This window comes from Tachypleus tridentatus, chromosome 1 (assembly GCF_004210375.1).
Source record: "Tachypleus tridentatus isolate NWPU-2018 chromosome 1, ASM421037v1, whole genome shotgun sequence".
In the NCBI taxonomy this organism is placed as follows: Eukaryota; Metazoa; Arthropoda; class Merostomata; order Xiphosura; family Limulidae; genus Tachypleus; species Tachypleus tridentatus.
In genome coordinates this window covers 94399082-94421174 of record NC_134825.1, presented here as the reverse complement: position 1 = coordinate 94421174, position 22093 = coordinate 94399082, and the positions used below count along the sequence as shown (strand labels likewise).

General features: G+C 34.1%; 1 protein-coding gene across 10 annotated transcripts in view; it reads right to left on the bottom strand.

Annotated features, from left to right (window-relative positions):
* Positions 1-22093, bottom strand: part of HERC2 (E3 ubiquitin-protein ligase HERC2) — a 310355-nt gene that overhangs the window by 271894 nt on the left and 16368 nt on the right. For all 10 annotated transcript variants that reach the window (XR_013030890.1, XM_076512164.1, XM_076512152.1 and 7 more), the window contains exons 4-8: positions 13017-13184; positions 8166-8385; positions 7111-7368; positions 2600-2782; positions 1249-1354 (exon numbers count right to left, since the gene is read on the bottom strand). Coding sequence is in view for 9 of the 10 variants with exons in the window: in XM_076512164.1 (XP_076368279.1) it covers positions 1249-1354; positions 2600-2782; positions 7111-7368; positions 8166-8385; positions 13017-13184 (935 nt within the window). In the remaining variant the exon portion in view is untranslated. The remainder of the gene's footprint in view (positions 1-1248; positions 1355-2599; positions 2783-7110; positions 7369-8165; positions 8386-13016; positions 13185-22093) is intronic.

The window sequence follows — 22093 nt, the reverse complement described above, 5'->3', positions numbered from 1 at the left end:
AATTGTATGTTATTTAGAACTTACAATGATGCAGACAGTAGTTAGACACAGTTCAAATGGCAATGCAATAAAATTTGATTATAAATTAATGTATACTGTTATGAGCTTAGAGCTAATTAGGATAAACCAATGTAATTTCATGTTTCAATTTGAAGTATTTCTAGAAAGAAAAAAGGCGATTTAGATTTTTTTTGGTAATAATGAGATTGGTCAAATTTACCAAGTACATGTTAAAAGAGTTAATAATGTATAGATATAACAAAACAACTTGCATAAGACAAAACACCTTCTTTAAAAAAATACCTTCTTACACACAGAATAAGTTGGAAGATTTAGCCAAATCACTTAACAATGCAAATATCTTCTCTATACCTATTTATAGAACTTATGCAAATAAAATATACTAAACCTAGTACAAATGTTCCAATTGAATTCAATTCTGAATTTACATAACTTTTCGAAATACAAAGTAATTTAATAGATTTAATAGATCATTTGGGCAGAGTATTCATGACAAAGTCTGTAGAATGGACAGCAACTGTCTGTTGTGGAGACACAAGTACAGAGGATGACAGTTCAAAAGTCTCCTGCCTTTCGAAACATTGTCCTCTACACTTGTGTCTCCACAACAGGCAGTTGCCATCTATTCTACAAAGTTTCAACACACCTTTAGTTAAATAAAGAAAACTGAAAGAACAATCAGTGAAGTTCAGAAGTGCATAAGTAACTTTTGGAATTGCAGAGAAACATTTAAAGCAATTTGTATGAAAAAGCAAATGCAATCATGCCATGATGACTTTATTAAATCAAACTAAGTGATCCATAGGATTTTTATTTTAATAATTATGATTTATCAGTTTCACGTGTATGCCAAGTGTAATTTAAGAGCTTTATATTGATTACTGTTTTGCTTTTTTTTACCTTTTATTCACTAGTATGCAGTATTCAAATTGGGTAGTACTGTACTTTTTTTAAATTAATTTGATCATATTTATTCTCAAGATATGCAATTTATTATACAATAAACTTGATTTTCTTGATGACTAACATCAACACAAAGGAAAATAGCACCAAATTCAGTTTTCATACCCAATAAAATATAGCACCAAATTCAGTTGCAATACCCAATAAAATAATTTAGACATTTTACTAACAGTAACACAAGTCATACTTCTCTTACTATACAAATTACCAATACACAGTAAACAAAACTTCTCATATGCTGAAAAAGATAGCAATCCAACCTACCTCATCACAACCTTCAGGTTCTTGAGTTTTAGATTTTAAGCTGATTATAGTGTCAAATCTCCTGAGTAATGGCACCAATGGAGCACTTGTTCCATGCACTATAACCCTGAAACACAAAAACTTTAATTTAAAAAAACTCAATCTTTAATTTTCAAGCTAATATTTCCTTTTAATCATAGAATGTGAAACTAAAATATTCTGAAGTTCTATAGACAAAAAATATAAATCCTACAAAAAACAAGTCTAAAAGAACATTTTATGTTAACTAAACTACAATTTAGTACAGAACAAAAAAATGTCATTTTAAACAGTAGATGAGAGTTTCACATTTAATGAGGCTTACACTTACCATGATAAATCTCCAATATGTTCAAAACTAACAAAATGTGCATCATCCAAATAAACAAAAACAAACTTCTTCCTTGCATACTTGATTCTTTATCAGATTTTGAAATAGAATACATATAATCAACTTAAAGCACAAACCTGTATTTTATATGTTTTCAACCTTTCCATCATTTTATACTTTCAGGTTTTGTTTAAATATCAAGTGCAATTAAAAACAAGTATTCTCACAGTAAAATCACTCCAAATCCATAATAACTGGTAAGTATGATATACAAAGTAAAATGCATAGTAATCTACAACATGCACATTATCAGCCAACTCTGATATTTAACACATTTATTATATTTGTAGTTTTATATTGTTCAAATTTACAAAGAAAAACATATCAACAGTAAACAACAGCTTACAAATAAACTTACGTATCATAAGAGAATACTGGAATTAAAATACAACTCAAAAGCAAGAGCTCCTTCATTATCAAATCTATAATAGTTTTACTCAATATACTAAAACTATATCACAAAGTATTACAAATATTTCTCAGAATGATCATAACTTGGTCTACTAGCAATATATTTTTTTGAAAAGCTTGTAAATCTAAAAACAATTTTTGAATAAATACTTCATAATAAAGTATAATTAAAAGTATACAAAGTAAACTTGATATTGATACACAAGCAAATATTTTTATAACTTGTTATTTAAAGTTCTTTTTAATTTAATCATTTACTAGAATTTTAAACTAAGATCTCTTATTAGAGGTATAATGACTATGCCTACAGTCAATTTCATAAAAGTGCTTAAAAACAATAGAACTACAGCAAAAGTAATGTTCTCAGAAAACAGAAACTTTCAAATCAACAAAGATCTAACAACATTAACCACATGCTTGTCATTTCAAACCAATCAAAATCACACTGAAATAAAAAAAAAAATAATAATAATAATAATAATAATAGAAAATCTACAAAAAAAAATACAATGCAGTTACACCACTTCTCACCTGTTATCTTGTTTACACTTGCCAGAATCCCAAAGTTCTAACAATAATAACACAACATTAAGGATGTGACTCAAAGATCCCCTCTGCACTGCCAGTTCTAACAGCAAGGCTAGAGCAACTTGTTGATCAGGTACTGGGACTTGCCCACAACCCCGAGAACTACCTGTTCCAACATTGATATCTCTGAAAGGAAAAAAGTAAATAATCTCAACATATTACTAGTTGTAATAATGTGCTCATGAAAAGATTACTTTCATTTCCATTGGACATTCTGTCCCCTGCATAGGCATGTGTACTTTCCTGTGCATGAACATGTGTGTAGTAAAGCTACAGTTGTGGTTGGGTATGGTTGTGTGCCAGAGAAGTTTTTTTAGCACCAGCAGAAGCACAGCTCTACTTCTTTCATTAACTCTACATCAAACAATAGTGATTATTGAACTGACCCTATATCAGCATAGCTATACATAGTAATATTTAATTCTTAATTTACTAAGTGTATCTTCATAAAATTGCAAGATTTTAGTAAACATTTCAAGCCTATTGAACAACAACAACAAAAATCTGAATCTGTTATAAAGTATTTCTATTAAAGACCTGTATAGAATTTCTGAAGCTCTTAACCAAGTCAATATAAATCCAAACGATTTTTCGTGTTAAGAATAAAAGTACTTTTCTTTTTTTAAATGAAAAACCTTACAGTTTTCATATTTCTTATGCACAATCTCAAACTCCTAAACAGATTTTCAAAAGTACCTGATAGAATTTTATATTATGTAATTTTTACTACAGATAGTGTTATGACAGTAAAAAAAATAATTAATGTAAAGTAAAATGAAAAGTTGAAAAATATGAAATAATATGAACAATATATTTTGTCTTCTTCCTTTTTAGAATCATTTCATCAAATTAATAATCTTTTCATCTTCACATTTTCAAACATTGACCTTTTCACACCTGTTTTCTTTTATGTCATGGTTCATTCCAGTAGTTCCTACCCTCAAACATCAATAAATCACAATAGCAGATCTTTACCATTTACCATAAAACAGAACAAGCAAAATCCATAACCCACATGATCTTTGCAAATGAAAATGATAACTGTACTAGACCTGATTTTTTCACAATCTTATTTCTTGTAGCTTCAAAACATGCCTTTTATAATATACGCAAAATCAAACAGAATAAAATGCTTGAAGCAACTTTAGTTCAGATACATTAAGCTTTCCTTTCAAACTCCCAGGTCTAACCACTAAAACTAAACAAAAAAATCATCAAGATGCACTCTTTTTATAGGTTAAAAAGATGTCCACCTAATAAATAAGGGTGAGTAAATAAGTAGCTTTAAAAATGTGAACAGATGGATAGGGCTTCTATGATGGTTATTATAAATTTACCTATTCCTCAGAAAATCAAGATAGAAGGTTCTAATTTTATATTTTGGCCTGTCAATATTTACAGTTTGTGTTTCTAAATGGTTGGACACTATGAAATCCATAAAATGGAAAAAACAAAATCAGAAAAGGAGAAATGAAAGAAAAAAGGGTCACATGATACAGAGAAGTACAGATTGGAATTATATTTAAATATTTCCTCTTAAAATTAAAAACTTATATAAAAGAAAACCTTGAATTATAAATTACATTTTAATTAATTTTAATTAACAGATATTGATAATAAAATCACTAATGTAAATCTATATAAGGTCATGACACTCTGACCGAGCTGAAGTGATACAGTTAAGAAGTCACAGGGCAGCAAAGTCTCAGTGCACAAGGGCAGAATCCTTAATTTCAAACTACCAACTACAGCAACATTTTTCTTTTAGTTATTTATTTTTGCTTCACTTATTCATTCATTATTATTATGTATAATTGCTTGTACCAAGTTCTCAATGTAAATAAGAGAGAAAGGAGATTTCACTTCAATATACTGTGGAACTGAAGAATGCTTATTACTGCACTACACTAGAGCAAAAGATCAACAATGAAATGAATGCAGGCTACCTTAAATATTATTAACTGTAGTCTGCCATTAAGTGCAAAAGCTATAAAAGTTTACCAAAGTAATAGAGCTTTTTCTTCTTTTTTTAAATTTAATGTAGTTTTGTTTTTTAACAGTGAGATTTTGCTTTATACTAAATGGATCTAACACTGTTGCTTCACTTTGCCATTTTGTACATATGCACACAAGTGAGAGTCAAAGTACACATGTCACAATCTTTTATGGACACCCATTCAAAAGGATATTTTTTTATGTCGCAGTATTCAACTATTCATTTATCTAACATTGCTGCTTTAGTGACAGTTCTTGGTAGAAGGGAGTAAATACCAAATGCACTACCTAAGAATACTGAAGAAATGTAGATATGGATTTTGGAGGTACTAGAAATTATGCAAATGCAATATGAAAACTATACTGTGAACAAAAGTATTTTTATTTTTCTCATGAACAATCATCTTGCATCCAACTTGTCAGACACTGAATCAGACTGTTGTCATATCTTGAAAGGAAATAATTTTGTCACTAAGTTTTTGTGTACAACAAACTTGAATGTTTAACTGACAACTAGCCATATTTTGGACAAATACATATAATAAATTTGGAATAATAATCAATATTCATTCTCTCATATGAGTTCAGTCAAACCTTGTGTGCATTCGGTTAACAGTTAATCAACAGCCATACCAATTCATTATTTAATATACCTGTTCAATGCTGTAAAATAGAGCTACAATTTACTATCTGCTTGACACCACAGCTACAGGGAAAATGTGTACAAACCTTATTTAGTATTAATAATTTACTACAGAAATGTGCAATCTACTTAAATTGCTCCAAAATATTTATTGTATTCTAAAAACAATTAAAATTAGTTAGAATATTTGTATGGAATAAATAACATTATCTTTACTCTCCAACCCCTTTGAATCTTTCTAGAAAAGTTACAAACTGAAAATGTGTCTTAATATGGGACATTTTATTCAAATGTTTTCTAAATTCTACTAAAAAATTGAACAACTTACATACTACTCAGTATGTTTAAAAGGTAAGCTTAATACAGGTCTATTTCTTTAGTTATTGTTACATGCAAAATTTCAGTGAGTTATATGTGCTGTGCCGTGCCAACCATGGGTACTGAAACATGATTTTTAGCATTAGAAGTCCACAAACTTACTGATGAACCATTGTAGAATTTTAATACAGAAAAACATCACTTTATAAAACAATTATTAAACAAAATTATTTATATTCTATACTACTTTTATGATAAGCTTGAATAATTATAACTATATAATTTATTCTTTATAAGCATCTTCTGCTGATTATACCAAATGCATGCAGAAACTACAGTACTTTACACACAAAAAAGTTAGAATTGAATGATATTCAACTGTGGAAGACTTGATTTAAAGAAGCTAAAACCTTAACTGGAATGATTTTCACTTCAGGAAGTTGTTCAATATACAACATAGAAGCATGTATAAAAGTAACAAATATATGGATGACCAACCTCATATCCATCATAAAAAAATTAGGAAATAAATATAAATTATGTATTTTTCATGCTAGAATGATTACATATTATAACATGAAAATATAAATATTTAGTCTGAGTAGCTTAAGTCTCATAACACTGTATATGAACATGAATATTTTTTATTATATTGACCATCCACTCATGCCTACCTAACATAACATAACTTGCACTGACACAGTACACATGCACTCAGGTAAGTATCCAGTAATATAAAACTGACCTTTAGTCTTCCCTGTCTTGGGTGTTTTAGTGAACTAATATTTTGTAACATACAGTCACATTTCACTTATTATATATATTATATATGTATAATAAGTTATTACAATTTAGAAATAAATTATTAAACTTATTTTTCTTAAAATACAGAACAATAAATCAAGAAGTAAAGCATTACAACCTTTGTACTCTGTTACTGATAGGTTTTATATTTTAAGTCATGTTATATATATATATATATATATTTGTTTTTTCATGAGGTAAATGGTCTTCTGCACAAAGCAACTAATTTCTTTTACAATTTTAAAGTATTTGTGATCACATTTGTCTGGAAAAAAGTCAGTAGTTTATATGAAATTCCAGGTTAGACAACTAACTTTATTAGTGGATGAAATCTTTCTGGATTGCAGTGTAATTCACTTTTGCATGAAGAAGAATATCTAACACTTCTACTTCTCCTGAAGGAGACAATGGGAACTTCAGGAAAAATGAGTCTTAGGTAATCCCTCCATTGTAGTAAATGTTTTTCAAAATATGCAAAACATTTTTGAGTTTAAAAGTACACTTTACACTCTTGGATTTTTGTTTTCTCTCTTAGTACACCAATTTTACAGAAGCATGAAATTCACCTTTGTTAGGTGTCAGTTATGTATTCTATTTTTATGCATTTCATAATTTTATTGAATGAAAGCATGTGAAATACTCACATGAAGCCTGCAACAGTAATTAAAACATCAAGTCTACACGAGTATCTTACCCAAGTACAACAGAACGAAGGAATTTTGAAGCTCTCTCTACAACTTCTAACCAAACAGGCGATACTGTACTTTCATCAAAAAGTGTTGCTTCTGGTAAAGTCCTTAAGGCCTCAAGTGACTCAGACAGAAGATCACTGCAAAGATCAGCATCTTCTCCAGATCGCCATGCTCGTCTCAAAAAGGCAAATGCAAAACTCAAAGCTGCCCTACAGCCTATTCGTGCAAGACTAACAGTTGGTTGCTCTAAAGACTTGCTGCTGTAATGTTGAATAAATCAAGAAAGTATTGTAAATATGTAAAATACTCTCCAACATCTCAGCATAAGAAATTCACCTTAAAGAAAGCTTATCTCAAAATATTACAAAATCCTTAAGATACTTTTGGTTGATCAGCAAAATGTTAAGTAGTATTACTATGCAACAAAAGTAGTTACTTTTAAAATATGTCTTGTAAGTAATCTGTGTTTATACATTTCCTTTAATACTATGAAACCATTTTCCTTCTTAAAGTGCAAATGTAATAAAACACTGTAAAAATGTACACAACTATTACAATTTAATTATTCACCTACCACTAGATTAAAATAATTAATGAATCATTTTAGCTACACAAATTTTAAGCTATGTGAAACTACATGATCCACAGTCAAGTATTCAAACTGCCCTTCCCTAACCAGGGTGTAAAAAATACATGTCATGTTACTCAGTTAATAAAACTGAAAGTCATATGACATAATGATGTAACTATAACCTTAAACCTTAATGCTCTATTCAACATCCTTAAAGCGTTTTTTTTAATGTAAGTAAATCTTATGTGTACTTTCTTGAGTTGCAATTAGTCCATAATTAATATATTCAATTTTGCAGTTAAACAAATTTATAGAACGTACTTTTACATCGGTTTTGCAAATAGGTTGCTTTTCTTTGGCTCAAACACTTTTTAAACTACATTAAATTGATAAATTCTTTCAAATTGTATTTCAACAACTAAAAATGTTACCTTTTAGATAGTGCTCACTAGTATCATAATTGTAGAATTCACACACTGTACATACCTTTTTCCATCTTGAATACATAGAATTCCTGGAAAGTTTCGTGATGCAAGCTTACTTTCTATCTGTGGTTTACGCCTGACTAGTGCAGTTACATATCGTTGAGTGACAATAAGCTGCTGACGCAGACGCATGAAAGAAAGTGTAGAGCTTGCTGCCTCAGCACTAAGGTTGCATTGTTCTCTAATCAAGGAATGAAGGCATGCTTTTAGTTGGAATATATCTGAAAACAAAACCATAAAAAATATGTAAAAGAAATGACTTCATTAAAGGTTAAGACACTAAAACTTAAATAACAAACATAAATTAATATTTTTATTGATTGGTCTTTCAAAAAAAAATTCACAAGTATTTTTATTAAAAAGCAGAACTACATTTCAATGTTTTAAGCATTATAAATGAGATAGAATCATGATCATCAAAATCAAAAAAAGTTACACAAAGCATACCCAGTTATGCATGATTGTTCCCCTGATGACTGTGAAGCATTTTTCTAGCAAATCTACATTCCAAATACATTATTAGTGAGTATTGTTAGTTACTGATAATTAAGCTCTCTAAACTACCAACCCATAATCCACCTCTGAAAACAAAATTTGTCACACGAGAAGAGAACAATATGATAACTAATGTTACCACAAAATATATATCAAAGACAATTCTCATCTTTTAGTTTTAGCCTCTCAGAAAAGGAAGCTTGGGCATTAAAAATCTAGTAAGAATAAAATAACAGTCGTCCACCCAGTAAGTTGGTTGGTTGGTTTTATGTTTTATAGCACAAAGCAACTAGGCTAACTGTGCAAAAAAAAAGTAAAAAGTTAAAGTTAAAATTATTATAATCAATAAAAGGAAATTAAGGTAAAACAAGGCAAAGTTTAATTTTTGAATTAAAAATATAAATAGCATTAAATCCAATTTTTACATCTAGTTTACAGCAGAAAGAGAAAAAGTACAGTAATACAAGTTGTAAAGAACTTTCTGTAATATAACTGTAATTATCATAACTTGCCAGGAAGACTAACAGGTAAGTTCAAAAACCACCGTTAGTCATCTGAAGTATCCCTTTCCAGTCCTGGTTCCGAGTTATTCGACGTCTTGGCCATTTTCAAAAAGTAATAAAAGTTTTAAAAGACTTGTAGCAAAATTTTAATTATAACTCGCCAAAATGACTAACGGGTAGCTCAAACAGCAGTGTTAGTCACCTGAAATTGACCTTTCCAGTCCTGGTTTTGAGTTACTTTGATGTTACTGCCATTTTCTAATTTCAAATCAAACTAAATGAACTGTGATTCTTAAAAGGGAATCACATTAAAAAAGGTCTAATGTACAAGTTAAGAAACTTAAATAGCATAAAAAGATTAATCTCCTTTAAAAAACTAAAACATTTCCAAGGTGGACAGTGTCACCATCACCAATAACACTGTCTAACATTACAGATAAACCTTGGGACAAAACATGTTTAAAGTGGTGCCACTGTTGAGAGTCTTAACAATGGCCCACCCAGTATGACATGTCTAACAGACAGTAGCACAATAATATACTTGCACAAAATACTACACATGTACAACCTCTATTGTTTATCTAAAGAAATGTGTAGTAAATGCTGCACAGTGGATGTAACGTGCAAAGAATAGGTATCAAAACCAGGTTATTAGTATTATAAGCCTTCAAACTTACTGCTGAGCCATGGGAAGGAGGAAACTTTTGATGATTATCACTTCACAAAAGTAATCACATGCTTAACTTGTTTATCAGGCACCATTTCAATTTACAATGTATTTACAAACAGCAATAAATTCTGTCGAAAGATAATCCAGTGATAACTTATTTAACTTTTATGAATGAAACCATGATTGTTGTTCTATGGTTGGTTCAAGTACAACTAGAAATACTTGAATCATGCTACAAGTTATTCACATTGCTGTGTGGAGGAAAAGTGGAGATCCAAATGACATTCATTATTTAACATAAATGAATCTACCAACTGTCCTATGTTTCATTCAAATACCACACAGAAAAACTGAAGTTATTGCACATGCTACAAACTTTTCACAGGCTATCAAATCTAATACTCAAAATAAGAAATAAAAAAGAGGGGGGGTGATTAAATCTGGTAAACTTATTTAACCCATAAATTTAACATGAAACACCTCAACATTGACATGTGTATCCCAGTATGACTATTATAAATACTGAATTTATTAAACTTTTCCAAAACACAGAATTTCTGAAACAGTACAAAAACTGCTCAGTTGATCAGATTTTTCAGACTTGTTAAACAACAAATTCAGCAACAGAGGTAACTGTTATTACAGACAGTAAAGGTACAAAATTGATGTGTTTACAAAGGACACTGCAAACCTTACTCAAATCAAGTCTAAACAATAGAAATTAATACAAAAACTGTTAGGTGAGGTTAAGACCCTTACAAAAGAAGTGGATAATTTGTCACAGTAAATATTTCATATAGTAAATAGTAATGATAATACCTAATTTTAAACTGGACTCCAAATGCTGTTACATTTAATACTTTATTGGATTATGTTTGACCTAAGGCAGAACAGGTTACTTAATAACATGGAAAGTGAGAAATAAAGTGTTGAAGTGTATTAATCTACTTGTTCTCAACTTACTTTCCTTTCTTATCATGTGAACTGAAATAAAATGCATAACTGACAAATGATTGAAGTCAATTTCGTGCTTGCATGAAACTGATATACTGAGAAAGGAAACAGATCAATCCAATAGTATTGAAAGAAAACACTCTTTCAGCTCACACTTTAGCTAAAGATAGGAAAAAGTTTTAATACAAGCTACTTTATCCAAACTGACCACATATGGAAACTCATGAGATAAAAATCAGAACTGTTACTCAGGAGTGATTCACACATAAACTTCCCATTTTCACTCTATTTGATGAATAAGAATGCAACCCACTGATGCCTATTATTTTCCCATAAAAGCCATGGTGTGACAAATAATTCTTGAACTCCACAGAAAGAAAACTCAATTATTTCCTAAAATAAGTTGCAAAATGATATTACAAGAATGAGAAAAGACGAAATGACAAAAAACACAAAAACAACCTGAGTCCAAGCTTAGGCTACTTTATTTTCATTCAGGTTGCCAGCAGTTACAATTGACAAGCAACTGGAAATATTTTAATAAAGTAAAAAATGTTTGCATGTTAAAAGCTTAAATACAGAAACAAAAATCAATCAATTGCTAAGAATTTATTCCATGTATGAAAATCCCTGTTGAATTTTCTTAAAATTTTGCCAAGTTTTTCATAAATTGAAAATGACAAGTTCATTGCAATATCAAATTACAAGAATATACCAAAGACAAAAATGGTACAAGAGTAAGGGAACTACACAACATCCAGTAGAGGTATGCTCTTCACCTAGAACTTAGCTCCTATGTTACTGATGCAATAGAATATGAGAGTAAGTGTATGTATAAACCAGCCCCAAGACAAGATTCTGCAACTTGGGGTTGGAATAAAGTAGTATTGGAACATATCTCACATTGGTGGCTATAGCTATTGGACCACAATACTATATATATTTAAACACACACACACTTTTGACTGGAATCCAACCTGTAGTCAGAGTGATGCGTTTTGCACCACCTGAAGATATATCATAAAAGATTCTTTCAATATTTAATTTGTCCAAAATGACAGAGTTCATTTAAGGACCCTTAATGTAAATGTGTAACACAAGTGGTGTACAATGCCATGCACACTCACTATAAGATTGAGGTCAGTTTTGAATAAACCTAGCATGCTTCATTTTGTATGTTTTGCTATACACTTGTATTTCCTATTACCCAGTAAACTAATCATTCTAAAAATAGGACTATGGTATATTAAATAGCAGTCAAAGCCATCAAAGAAAAAGGTTCTTAATTCATTTGGTTCGTTGGCCTCCAAAAATGACGTTCACTATTGGGGGAGGGGGCAAAAGTTATTAATTATTTGTTCATAAATATAAGCACAAATTATGATAAAAATGAACAACTTTTTAAACAGCTTTCAATTTTTTTTCTGTCAGTGTAAAACACAGATCTAATTTACACAAACATCAAATCAATGATTTCCTTTGTATACTCTAAAAATATACAAGATGTCACAAAACAGCAAAAATAACATGGAAACTAGCAGACTACTTAAAAGTAGATGATGTAAGCACACACCCTACTTTTGCACACTATGTTTTTTTAAAAGTTAGTTATAACATCACTCAACTTATTATAGTTTAAGAGAAAAGCCTCTATTTTCCATGACCCAAGAATTCAGAGTGTTTATAGAAACAAAATTACTCAAAGAACAGAAACAAATAAACTGATAACTAAAAGAAATAAAGAAACAACTTTAGCATCATTATAAAATAACTGCATCACTTGTAATGAATCTATCCCATTGTCAGTAATAGCAAAATAAATAAAAGTAACATGTTAAAAAAGTATACTGTGTGGAAATAGTGTCACCTTAATCAAAATTCAAGAAGTTTATTTACATTTTTGAAAAACTGAACTGGAAAAGTAACATGTTCTAAGATTGTATTATTGATGAGCAGTGAGATAGTTTAACAGAAAATGTTTGGCCTCAAGCATCTATCATATAAGAGCTTAAATTTATAAACAATATGTTTAAATATCACAAAAATAAAAATTAAAATAAGATTTCTGTGAAAATCTCTAACATTTTTTCTCTCTAGAACAAAAGCATGAGTGTACATCAATTATTCATTCAGATTATTTACACCCACAATACATATACTTCAAATAATGTTATGAATCTCAATTATGTAAAGACTACATTCAGTTCACAATAATAAATTGAGTTCTGACCTGGTTGAGGACCCCAAGTCCACCTCTCAATGATTGATTTTGAAATCTGATCTTTCTCTCTCTTTTCATAACAGTTAAAATCATCTTTCTCCATCTGGTTACAGATATGATTGGCTAAACCTTCATTAGTGTCGCTACAGTTACACGAGTTGGACTTCGACATCCCATCTGCAGGTTTAATGAATTAAATTTATCAAATATAACTATTTAAGTAACCAAGCTTCTTTTCCAACTTCCTATGAATCAATATTTATAAGTCAAACAAAATGTTACCAATTTGCTAGGCAATGTTGCAAGACTATTAAGTCTCAGTTTACACCAGATTTTGCTTCAGTGATTTTAAAATAAAATAGAATTACATTCTTAGATTTTGAAAATATAAGTTGTTCTAATTCTAAGTCACTCATAGCATCATCTTCAGAAGTACTACACCCATCTGATCTAGAGTAGATTATTTAAAACTTAGTGCAACAGATTCCAACAGGTATAGTGAAAACACTTCCCAGTTTCTTAATATGATCCTGAAAAGAAAAAGGAATGATGTTGGTGCTTTTCCAGAGATAAGCCCAATAACTTTTTTTTAAATCAGGTCTGCACCTTAACTCAACAGACACCACTAGCAACCAAAAAATGTAATCTGTTTATCTTAAAAATTAAAAAAACATTTATCTCTATTTTAACATTCTCTTTTCAGTAATTGATTAGAAACTGTACAGAATAATAAAAGTGACTGAATTGTCATTGCGTGCAAAACTGTCCATGTATTACTCCAATGTGAAGGTATGAATTTCTCATACACAAGGTACACTTCCACTGACAATATACCTTTTCTTGATCTCCAGCATTTCCACTGTTTGTCCATCTAAGCATTGGATTTGCTTGATCATCTTTTATACCCCACTCGAATACCCTTGACAAATTCTAATTTGCAATATTAGATTCTAACTTCAATGCACCCTATGTCTATAAACTATATGTAAGCATCTCATTCAGACAATGGTATCACATTTCAAGACATAAACCAGCTCTTTGTGGAGAAGTAGAGCAGGAGAGTGTCAGCAGGAGGTTAATATTATTGGAAATACATATTCAGTCAAGGAAAATGTTATGTTCCAAAACATATGTACCTCTGTTGACAATATAACTAGAATCCCACACTGAGAAAGTGGAGGGGCCATGCAGGCATGATTCATACAAAAAATATCTGTATGGAACAAGAATATACCAAAGACAAAAATGGTACAAGAGTAAGGGAACTACACAACATCCAGTAGAGGTATGCTCTTCACCTAGAACTTAGCTCCTATGTTACTGATGCAATAGAATACGAGAGTAAGTGTATGTATAAACCAGCCCCAAGACAAGATTCTGCAACTTGGGGTTGGAATAAAGTAGTATTGGAACATATCTCACATTGGTGGCTATAGCTATTGGACCACAATGCTATATATATTTAAACACACACACACACACACTTTTGACTGGAATCCAACCTGTAATCAGAGTGATGCATTTTGCACCACCTGAATTACAATGAGAAAGTAAGCAACACCAAAGTGAACCAACTCAGGCTCAGAAAGACGGAATCATTTATGCTATATTCACAAAAGAACAGAACTCATCTGATATAAAATTATAAACATTCATTGTCACTCCCCAACAAAATAGACAAGGAGTATTCTATATGTGCCTGCAATTATAGAGATGAAGTGGAACCTGTGCTAAACCAAGGACCTAGAATGAGATCATTTTGCATTTGGAATTATGAGGAAATAATGGGCCTCCTTCGAGGAACAATATTTGAAATTGACATTGATCAAAGATAAGGGTCATGTATCCCCAATCAGATAGCTTCCTGTCAAATCTCAGCCTGAATTTAGAGTAGGTTCCCAAAGATGATGATGCCACTCCTACTCAAAAATAAAGGAACCCTGGAAATAAGAGTATATGACTGAGGAAAATACTCACCTGTGATTAAAGTCTAACACATATAGTCAAAATAGCTACAGGGGTAGTCAAAAACCATCAGAAGAAGAAACTGTCAAATCATGTAAGTAATGAGACAGAAAAGTACCAGTAGGAATCCACAAACCAGATCGTACAACATATTCCAGAGGTAAATTCAATCGGGCAACTAATGACACAGAGATGTAACAAATCTGGTGAGATATGACACACAAAAGTTTCCTCTTCAATATCAATAAAACTATTATAGGTCAAGTGAATCAATCTGCTTGAAGCCTGATAGGGGATGATTAAGCACAACTTAAGTGAGCATTGAAAAACATCCCCGGATGGATGAGACACTGTATCAGTGGCAAAATAGACTTCTCTACTCTCATAAGGAAGCCAGCTTTAGTAGTTCCTGAGAGGAGAATCTGAGAGTGTTGTTATGTCAACTGATGGGATGAAATAAAAAGGATCGAATCAACCATATAATGATGTGAACACAGGCCTAAGGAATGCAGATAATGAGAAAAGGCTCACACAACTTCTCAAAGGACATAAGGTGCTGATGCAAAATCAAAAGTTAAAGCTCTGTACTGCAGCATCTATCCCTAGTGCACAAATCTGAAAAACTCCCAAGAAGATTCTGTTGTAGTAATATATAGAAAAGCATCTGTAACATCAAAGTAGACCATTCAGAGCCCTGGTACAAAATGCTATCATAGATTGAGAAGATTCCATTGTAAAGCAAAGAGGATCTAAAAATTGGTCGAGTAGAGACAGATTGATGATTGAATGCCAATCTCCTGTCTTCTTGAGTATAAAAAAATAAACAAGAATAAAATCTCAAAAGAATAGGATCAACCTTTTCTACTGATCTTTTGACTAACAACTCTCTTATGACCTGGGAACAAAGCTCCTCTTACTGTGGATCTGTTGGAATGTTGGAGGTGAAAAGACAACAGTTTGAGCAGACAGTAGTGGGGATGATGTATTGATTGATTTAGGGTTTTATGGCACAAAGCAGCGAGGCTATCTGCGCCAAACATCCGTTAAAAATGTAAAAATAAAGTAAAGTAGTAAAAGACATAAAAGGAAATGAAGGTAAAACAAAAAAGTATAAAACCAATGTTGACACCTAGTCTACAACGTTAAGAGAGAAAGCAGAGTATAAGAAGTTGTAAGGTATTTACTCTAGCAAAATGGTAATGATCATAACCCACCAGGAAGACTAACAGGTAAGTTCAAGAACCACCATCAATCACCTGAAGTTGGCCTTTCCAGTCCTGGTTCCAGGTTATGTGTCACAGCAGCTATTATCAAAATGTAAAACAATAGAAGTTTTAAAAAACACATAGCAAAATCGTAATAATGAGTAGTCAAATGTCCAGTAAAAAGATCAAAGTAAAGTAAATGGAGTAAAATTTGTAAAAGTGAACGAAGGTAAAAACAAAACAGCAATTAAAACAGAAAATGGCATAAAAACCAATGGTGACATCCAGTCTACAAAGTTGTAAAGTATTTACTCTAGTAAAATGGTAATGATCATAACCCGCCAGGAAGACTAACAGGTAAGTTCAAGAACCACCGCCAATCACCTGAAGTTGGCCTTTCCAGTCCTGGTTCCGGGTTATGTGTCATAGCAGTTATTATCAAAATGTAAAAGAATAATAGTTTTAAAAGACACATAGCAAAATCGTAACGAGTAGCCAAATGTCCAGTAAAAAGATAAAAGTCAAGTAAATGGAGTAAAATTTGTAAAAGTAATTGAAAATAAAAACAAAACGGCAATTAAAACAGAAAATGGTGCAAAAACCAATGTTGACATCCAGTCAACAAAGTTGTAAAGAACTACCTGTAGCAGAATGGTAATGAACATAACCCGCCAGGAAGACTAACAAGTAAGTATAAAAACCACCGTCAGTCACCTGAAGTTGGTCTTTCCAGTCCTGGTTCCGGGTTATGAGTCAATATGGCCAGTACTAAAAAGTTAAGTAGTAAAAGTGTGAAATGATATGCAGCAAAAGTATAATAACAACTCGCCAGGACGACTAACGAGTAGTTCAAACGGATAGTTCAAACAGTAGCGTTAGTCACCTGAAGTTGGCCTTTCCAGTCCTGGTGTCGAGTTATTTAATGTTCTGGCCATTGTCCAATGTCAAATTGAAGGAGAGAGATTAAAACTGTAAAAAAAGAACCACAATTAAAAAGGTGTAATGAATAAATATGCAACACTTAAATGAGATTAAAAAGATTAATGGCCATTAAAAAATTAAAAACATTATCAAAGTGGACAGAGTCACCATCACCAATAACTCTGTCCAATGTTACAGACTGACCCTAGGAAAAAATATGTTTAAAATATTGCCGTCGTTGAGAATTGTAACGATGGCAAGAAAGTAAAACGTGGCTGATAGTGATTTGAGTGTTACACAAACTACACATTGGTGCATCAGTTCCAGATAAAAGAAAATGATGAGTTAAAAAATTGTGACCAATGCGTAGCCTAGTGAGAACAACTTCCTCCTTCCGAACTTTATGGAAGCTAGATGCCCAAAGTCCAATTTTGGGTTTGATTTGAAAAGTTTGTTGTCGCGTTGCTCACTCCAAGTGGACTGCCAGCTGGCACGGAGCCGAGCCTTGAAGACAACACCATAGTCCATGTACGGAATAGGCACAGGGGTGATGCTGGAGCAGACAGATTTAGCTGCCATGTCTGCAAGCTCGTTCCTGCGAAAACCAACATGGCCTGGTATCCAGAAAAACTGGATTGAAGTAGCTGTTAATGAGAAATGGGCCAGTAGGTTTTGAATATCAGCGAGAATAGGATGTGAGCCAACGTGTAGCGATTCCAAGGCAAGTATAGAACTAAGCGAATCAGTATAAATAGTGCAGTTGGAGTACTGCTCAGCTGCAATATGATCCAGGGCAAGAGATATGGCATACAGTTCAGCAGTGAACACAGAAGCTGTAGAGGGATTCTCACGCAACTACTGAACCACAGCAAACCACAGCAGAGCCCACTGAATTACCTGATTTGGAACCATCTGTATAAATGGGAACTGAATGAGTGTTTGAAAGATATTCATTGAATAAAAGATGGTACTACCAATCTGGAGTATCTGCCTTTTTTAGGTGACTGAAAGAATAGTCCCATTTGGGGGCTGTAATAAGCCATGGTGGGATGGGTCGACCTGTGGAATCTGCAATGTTATCCAATGACATACCCAATTCATCCAATTGCGCCCGGATGCGAAGGCCAAACAGAGCAATGACAGATCGTCTGTTCTGAAAAAGTACTGCCCACCGAGGAAGGAAAACACATTTCCAGGTGGGATGCTTTGGTAAGGAACGAAGTTTCGAAGTATATTGTAAAGATAGTTGCAAACGGCGAAGGTGTAGAGAAGGTTCATGAGATTCAATGTATATGCTTCGAACTGGAGAGGTACGGAAAGCCCCAGTGCAGAGTCGAAGTACCTGGTGATGAATGGGGTCCAGCATCTTTAAGGCCGAGGGTCTGGCAGAGCCATAGATCATTGATCCATAGTCGAGTTTCGATCGAATAAGAGCACGATATACCTTTAACATTAAACAGCGATCTGCCCCCCAACTGGTAGAAGAGAGAACACGGAGGATGTTCAGTGCTCTTGTGCATTTGACCCGAAGCTGCTTTAAGTGTGGTATAAAGGTCAGTTTACGATCAAAGATAAGCTCCAAGAACTTGGTCTCCGGGACCACTGGCAGCAAAACTTCACCGATATGAAATTCAGGATCAGGGTGAATACCCCGTCGACGGCAAAAGTGCATGCATACAGGTTTGGAGAGAGAGAATTAAAGCCGTTCGCCAGAGTCCACTTCCATTACCGATTGAGGGCAGTTTGTAGTTGCCGCTCAATATATCTCATGTTTGACGACTGACATGAGATGTGAAAGTCGTCGACATACAGCCCCTTCGCAACAGTGAGAGGGAGTTGTTCAGTGATGGCATTTATCTTAATACTGAAGAGTGTAACACTCAATACACAGCCTTGAGGGACTCCAAGTTCCTGTACAAAAGAACGGGAAAGTGTCGAACCCACACAAACTTGGAATCTCCTGTCCATTAAGAATTTTTTTAATAAACATGGGTAGATGGCCACGTAACCCATATGTATGGAGGTCTCGCAAAACGCCATACCTCCATGTTGTGTCGTAAGCCTTCTCTATGTCAAAGAATATTGATACAAGATGTTGGCGGTTGAGAAAGGCTTCTCTGATAGATGTTTCAAGACAAATTAGGTGGTCTGTGGTGGAGTTCTGTCGACAGAACCCACACTGGGTGGGCGAGAGGAGGTTGTTTGATTCAAGGAACCAAACAAGACAAGCATTAACCATCCTTTCTAAGGTCTTACAGAGACAGCTCGTCAAAGCAATTGGACGGTAGTTTGAAGGAATCTTGGGATTTTTCCCTAGCTTACAGAAAGGTCAAATAATAGCCTGGCGCCAGGCTTCAGGAAAAACATTCTCCTGCCAGATCCAGTTGAAAACAATCAGAAGGACATCAAAAGAAGCAGAAGATAGATGGTGCAGCATGTCATAATGAATATCATCAGGTTCAACAGACGTACTGGCAGACCGATGATAAGCCATTTTTAGTTCCACCAGGGTATAGGGACAATTATAGTCAAAGAAACAGTCAGTTTGAAAGGAAAGAGGTGATCGTCTGCCCGAGTCTTGATGGCCAGGAAGGTGGAGGAACAAGCAGAAGTGCTAGATACCCGGCAAAAGCTTTCAACTAGAGTGTTAGCGATGTTCCGAACATCAGTCACCTCCTGACCATCAGAGAGTAAGATCGAGAGGGGAACAGAATTGTAGTGCCCATTAACCTTTCGAATCCTGTCCCATATGATCTTGGAACTGGTGGTAGAAGATATGCTGGTTGTGAACTTAATCCAAGATTACTTCTGGCTTTGACGTCTTACCCACCTAGCATGTGCACGGGCCCGTTGGAAAGTAACCCGGTTTGAAAGTGTGGGATATCTATGAAAAGTATCCCAGGCCCACTTTTGAGCCTTCCGTGCTAAGTGGCAAGCAGGATTCCACCACGGACGAGGATATCGTGGGAAACGTGTCGAGGTTTTAGCAATACACTGAGCAGCTGCATATGTAATACAGTCAGTTACCCGCTGCTACACAGTCGTCTATTGATGGCTGATTTATGATGGCAGGATCAAGTTCTGCGAGAGCAGTGAAAGTGGACCAGTCTGCCTGATCCTGCTTCCACCAGGGCACGCGGGTAGGGTGGCATCGACCATGGCCAGTCTCTCTCAAAAGGACAGGAAAATGATCACTGCCTAGTGGATTACTGTCAACCCTCCATGAAAAATGGGAGAATAATGAAGGGGAGCAAACTGAGAGATCAATAGCAGTAACAGACTGACTAAGTGCATGAAAGTAAGTGGAAGAACCAGTATTGAAAAGAGAAAGATTGTGATCAGAGAGCATCCGCTCTACAGATTGGCCCCTCCCATCAATAATAGCACTTCCCCAGAGGGGATGATGTCCATTAAAATCCCCTAGGATTAAAAATGGAGATGGCAATTGTTCAACGAGAGCATCAAGATCTGATTGATCATATGTCTCTCCAGGAGACAGGTACAGAGAACAAACAGTGATGGTATGACCCAAGGAAACACGGATGGCTACAGCCTCCAAGGGTGTGTTGAGTGACAAAGACAGGGTAAGCACGTGTTGATCAACCAACAGTGCCACCCCTCCATGTACTCGACCATCACACAACCTGTCATTTCTGTACAGAGAAAACTGCCGAATGGAGACAGTATCAGCAGTTTTGAGAAATGTTTCTTGTAAAGAAAGACAAACAGGATGGTAGGAAGCAATCAGCGTTTTGATATCATCCAGATTAGAACGTAAACCTCGACAGTTCCATTGTATCAAGGTGGCCATTTTTAAGAGAAGAACGGGTAGGTGAAGTGGCTGGAGAACCCTTCGGTTTACGACCACGTCTTTTTTCTTTACTGTCTTTAGTCGGAGGAGGTCTATCAACCTCCATGGATCCTTCTCTGGGTCGGGTGGGCAGGTTTTTGTTATTGGAAGGGAAATCCAGTGACTGAGGATGCGAACGAATAATTGTTTTGTCTCTTGTGGTGGGACAAAAAGATGTATCAGAAGAAATGCCTGTATTTGAAACTGAAGGACGTGGATCTTGAGGTTTGTTGGAAGGTATGGGAGGAACAGAGATGGGTGTGGAAGTCGATTCATCAACCTTTTTAACCACGGAGGTCAAAAGGCTTTTCATTTGTTTTGAAAACGATTCTCTTGGAGGCACAGAGAGATCTGTCTGCACTCCCACTGTAGTTGTGGAATGAAGTGCAGCAGCATATGTCCAAGATGGAGTGGTGGACAGCAATTTTCAAATGCTGCACCTCTTTTTCCTCCAACCATTTTGGGCAAGAATGAAAGTAAGAGGGGTGAGAACCAATGCAGTTGAAGCAATGTGGGTTCATGTCACAGTCATAGGCATCGTGGTCCTTGCCTCCAGAACGAGCACATGTCAGGGAACCACGACAAGATGTCTTTGAGTGGCCGAATCTCTGACATTGGAAACATCGAAGAGGGTTTGGAATGTATGGCCGAACCCTGCAAATGAGATAACCTGCCTTGATGGTGGCAGGTGCACGGTGAAGTAAATGTTAAAACGAGGGTATTTGTTGGCAGTGTAACTCCATCTTTGCGAGTGGAGATCGCCTCACTGCAGAAACTCCTTGAGTGGAGAGACCAGCGAGAATCTCTGACTGGGAACGTTCTTCAAATCCCTTTCAACAATAACTCCTCGTGAAAATTCAAGGTAGCATGGGGTGTAACCTCAATAGTTATATCCCCAATTGCCTTTGAATTCAAGAGGAGTTCACTGTGTTGGGATGTGGATGTTTCAACCAATATGTCACCAAATTGAAGTTTCTTTACTGACTTTGGAGAGCCAGCAAGTCCCTCTAGTCCCTTTTGAATAAAAAAAAGGGGAAACATTTGCCCTAAAGGTTTTTCCGAAAGAGAATGTAATATAAGAAAATGAGGTACGTGTGTTACTGATGTTGATGATTGCTGTTCAGAGTCTTCAAGACATGGTCGCT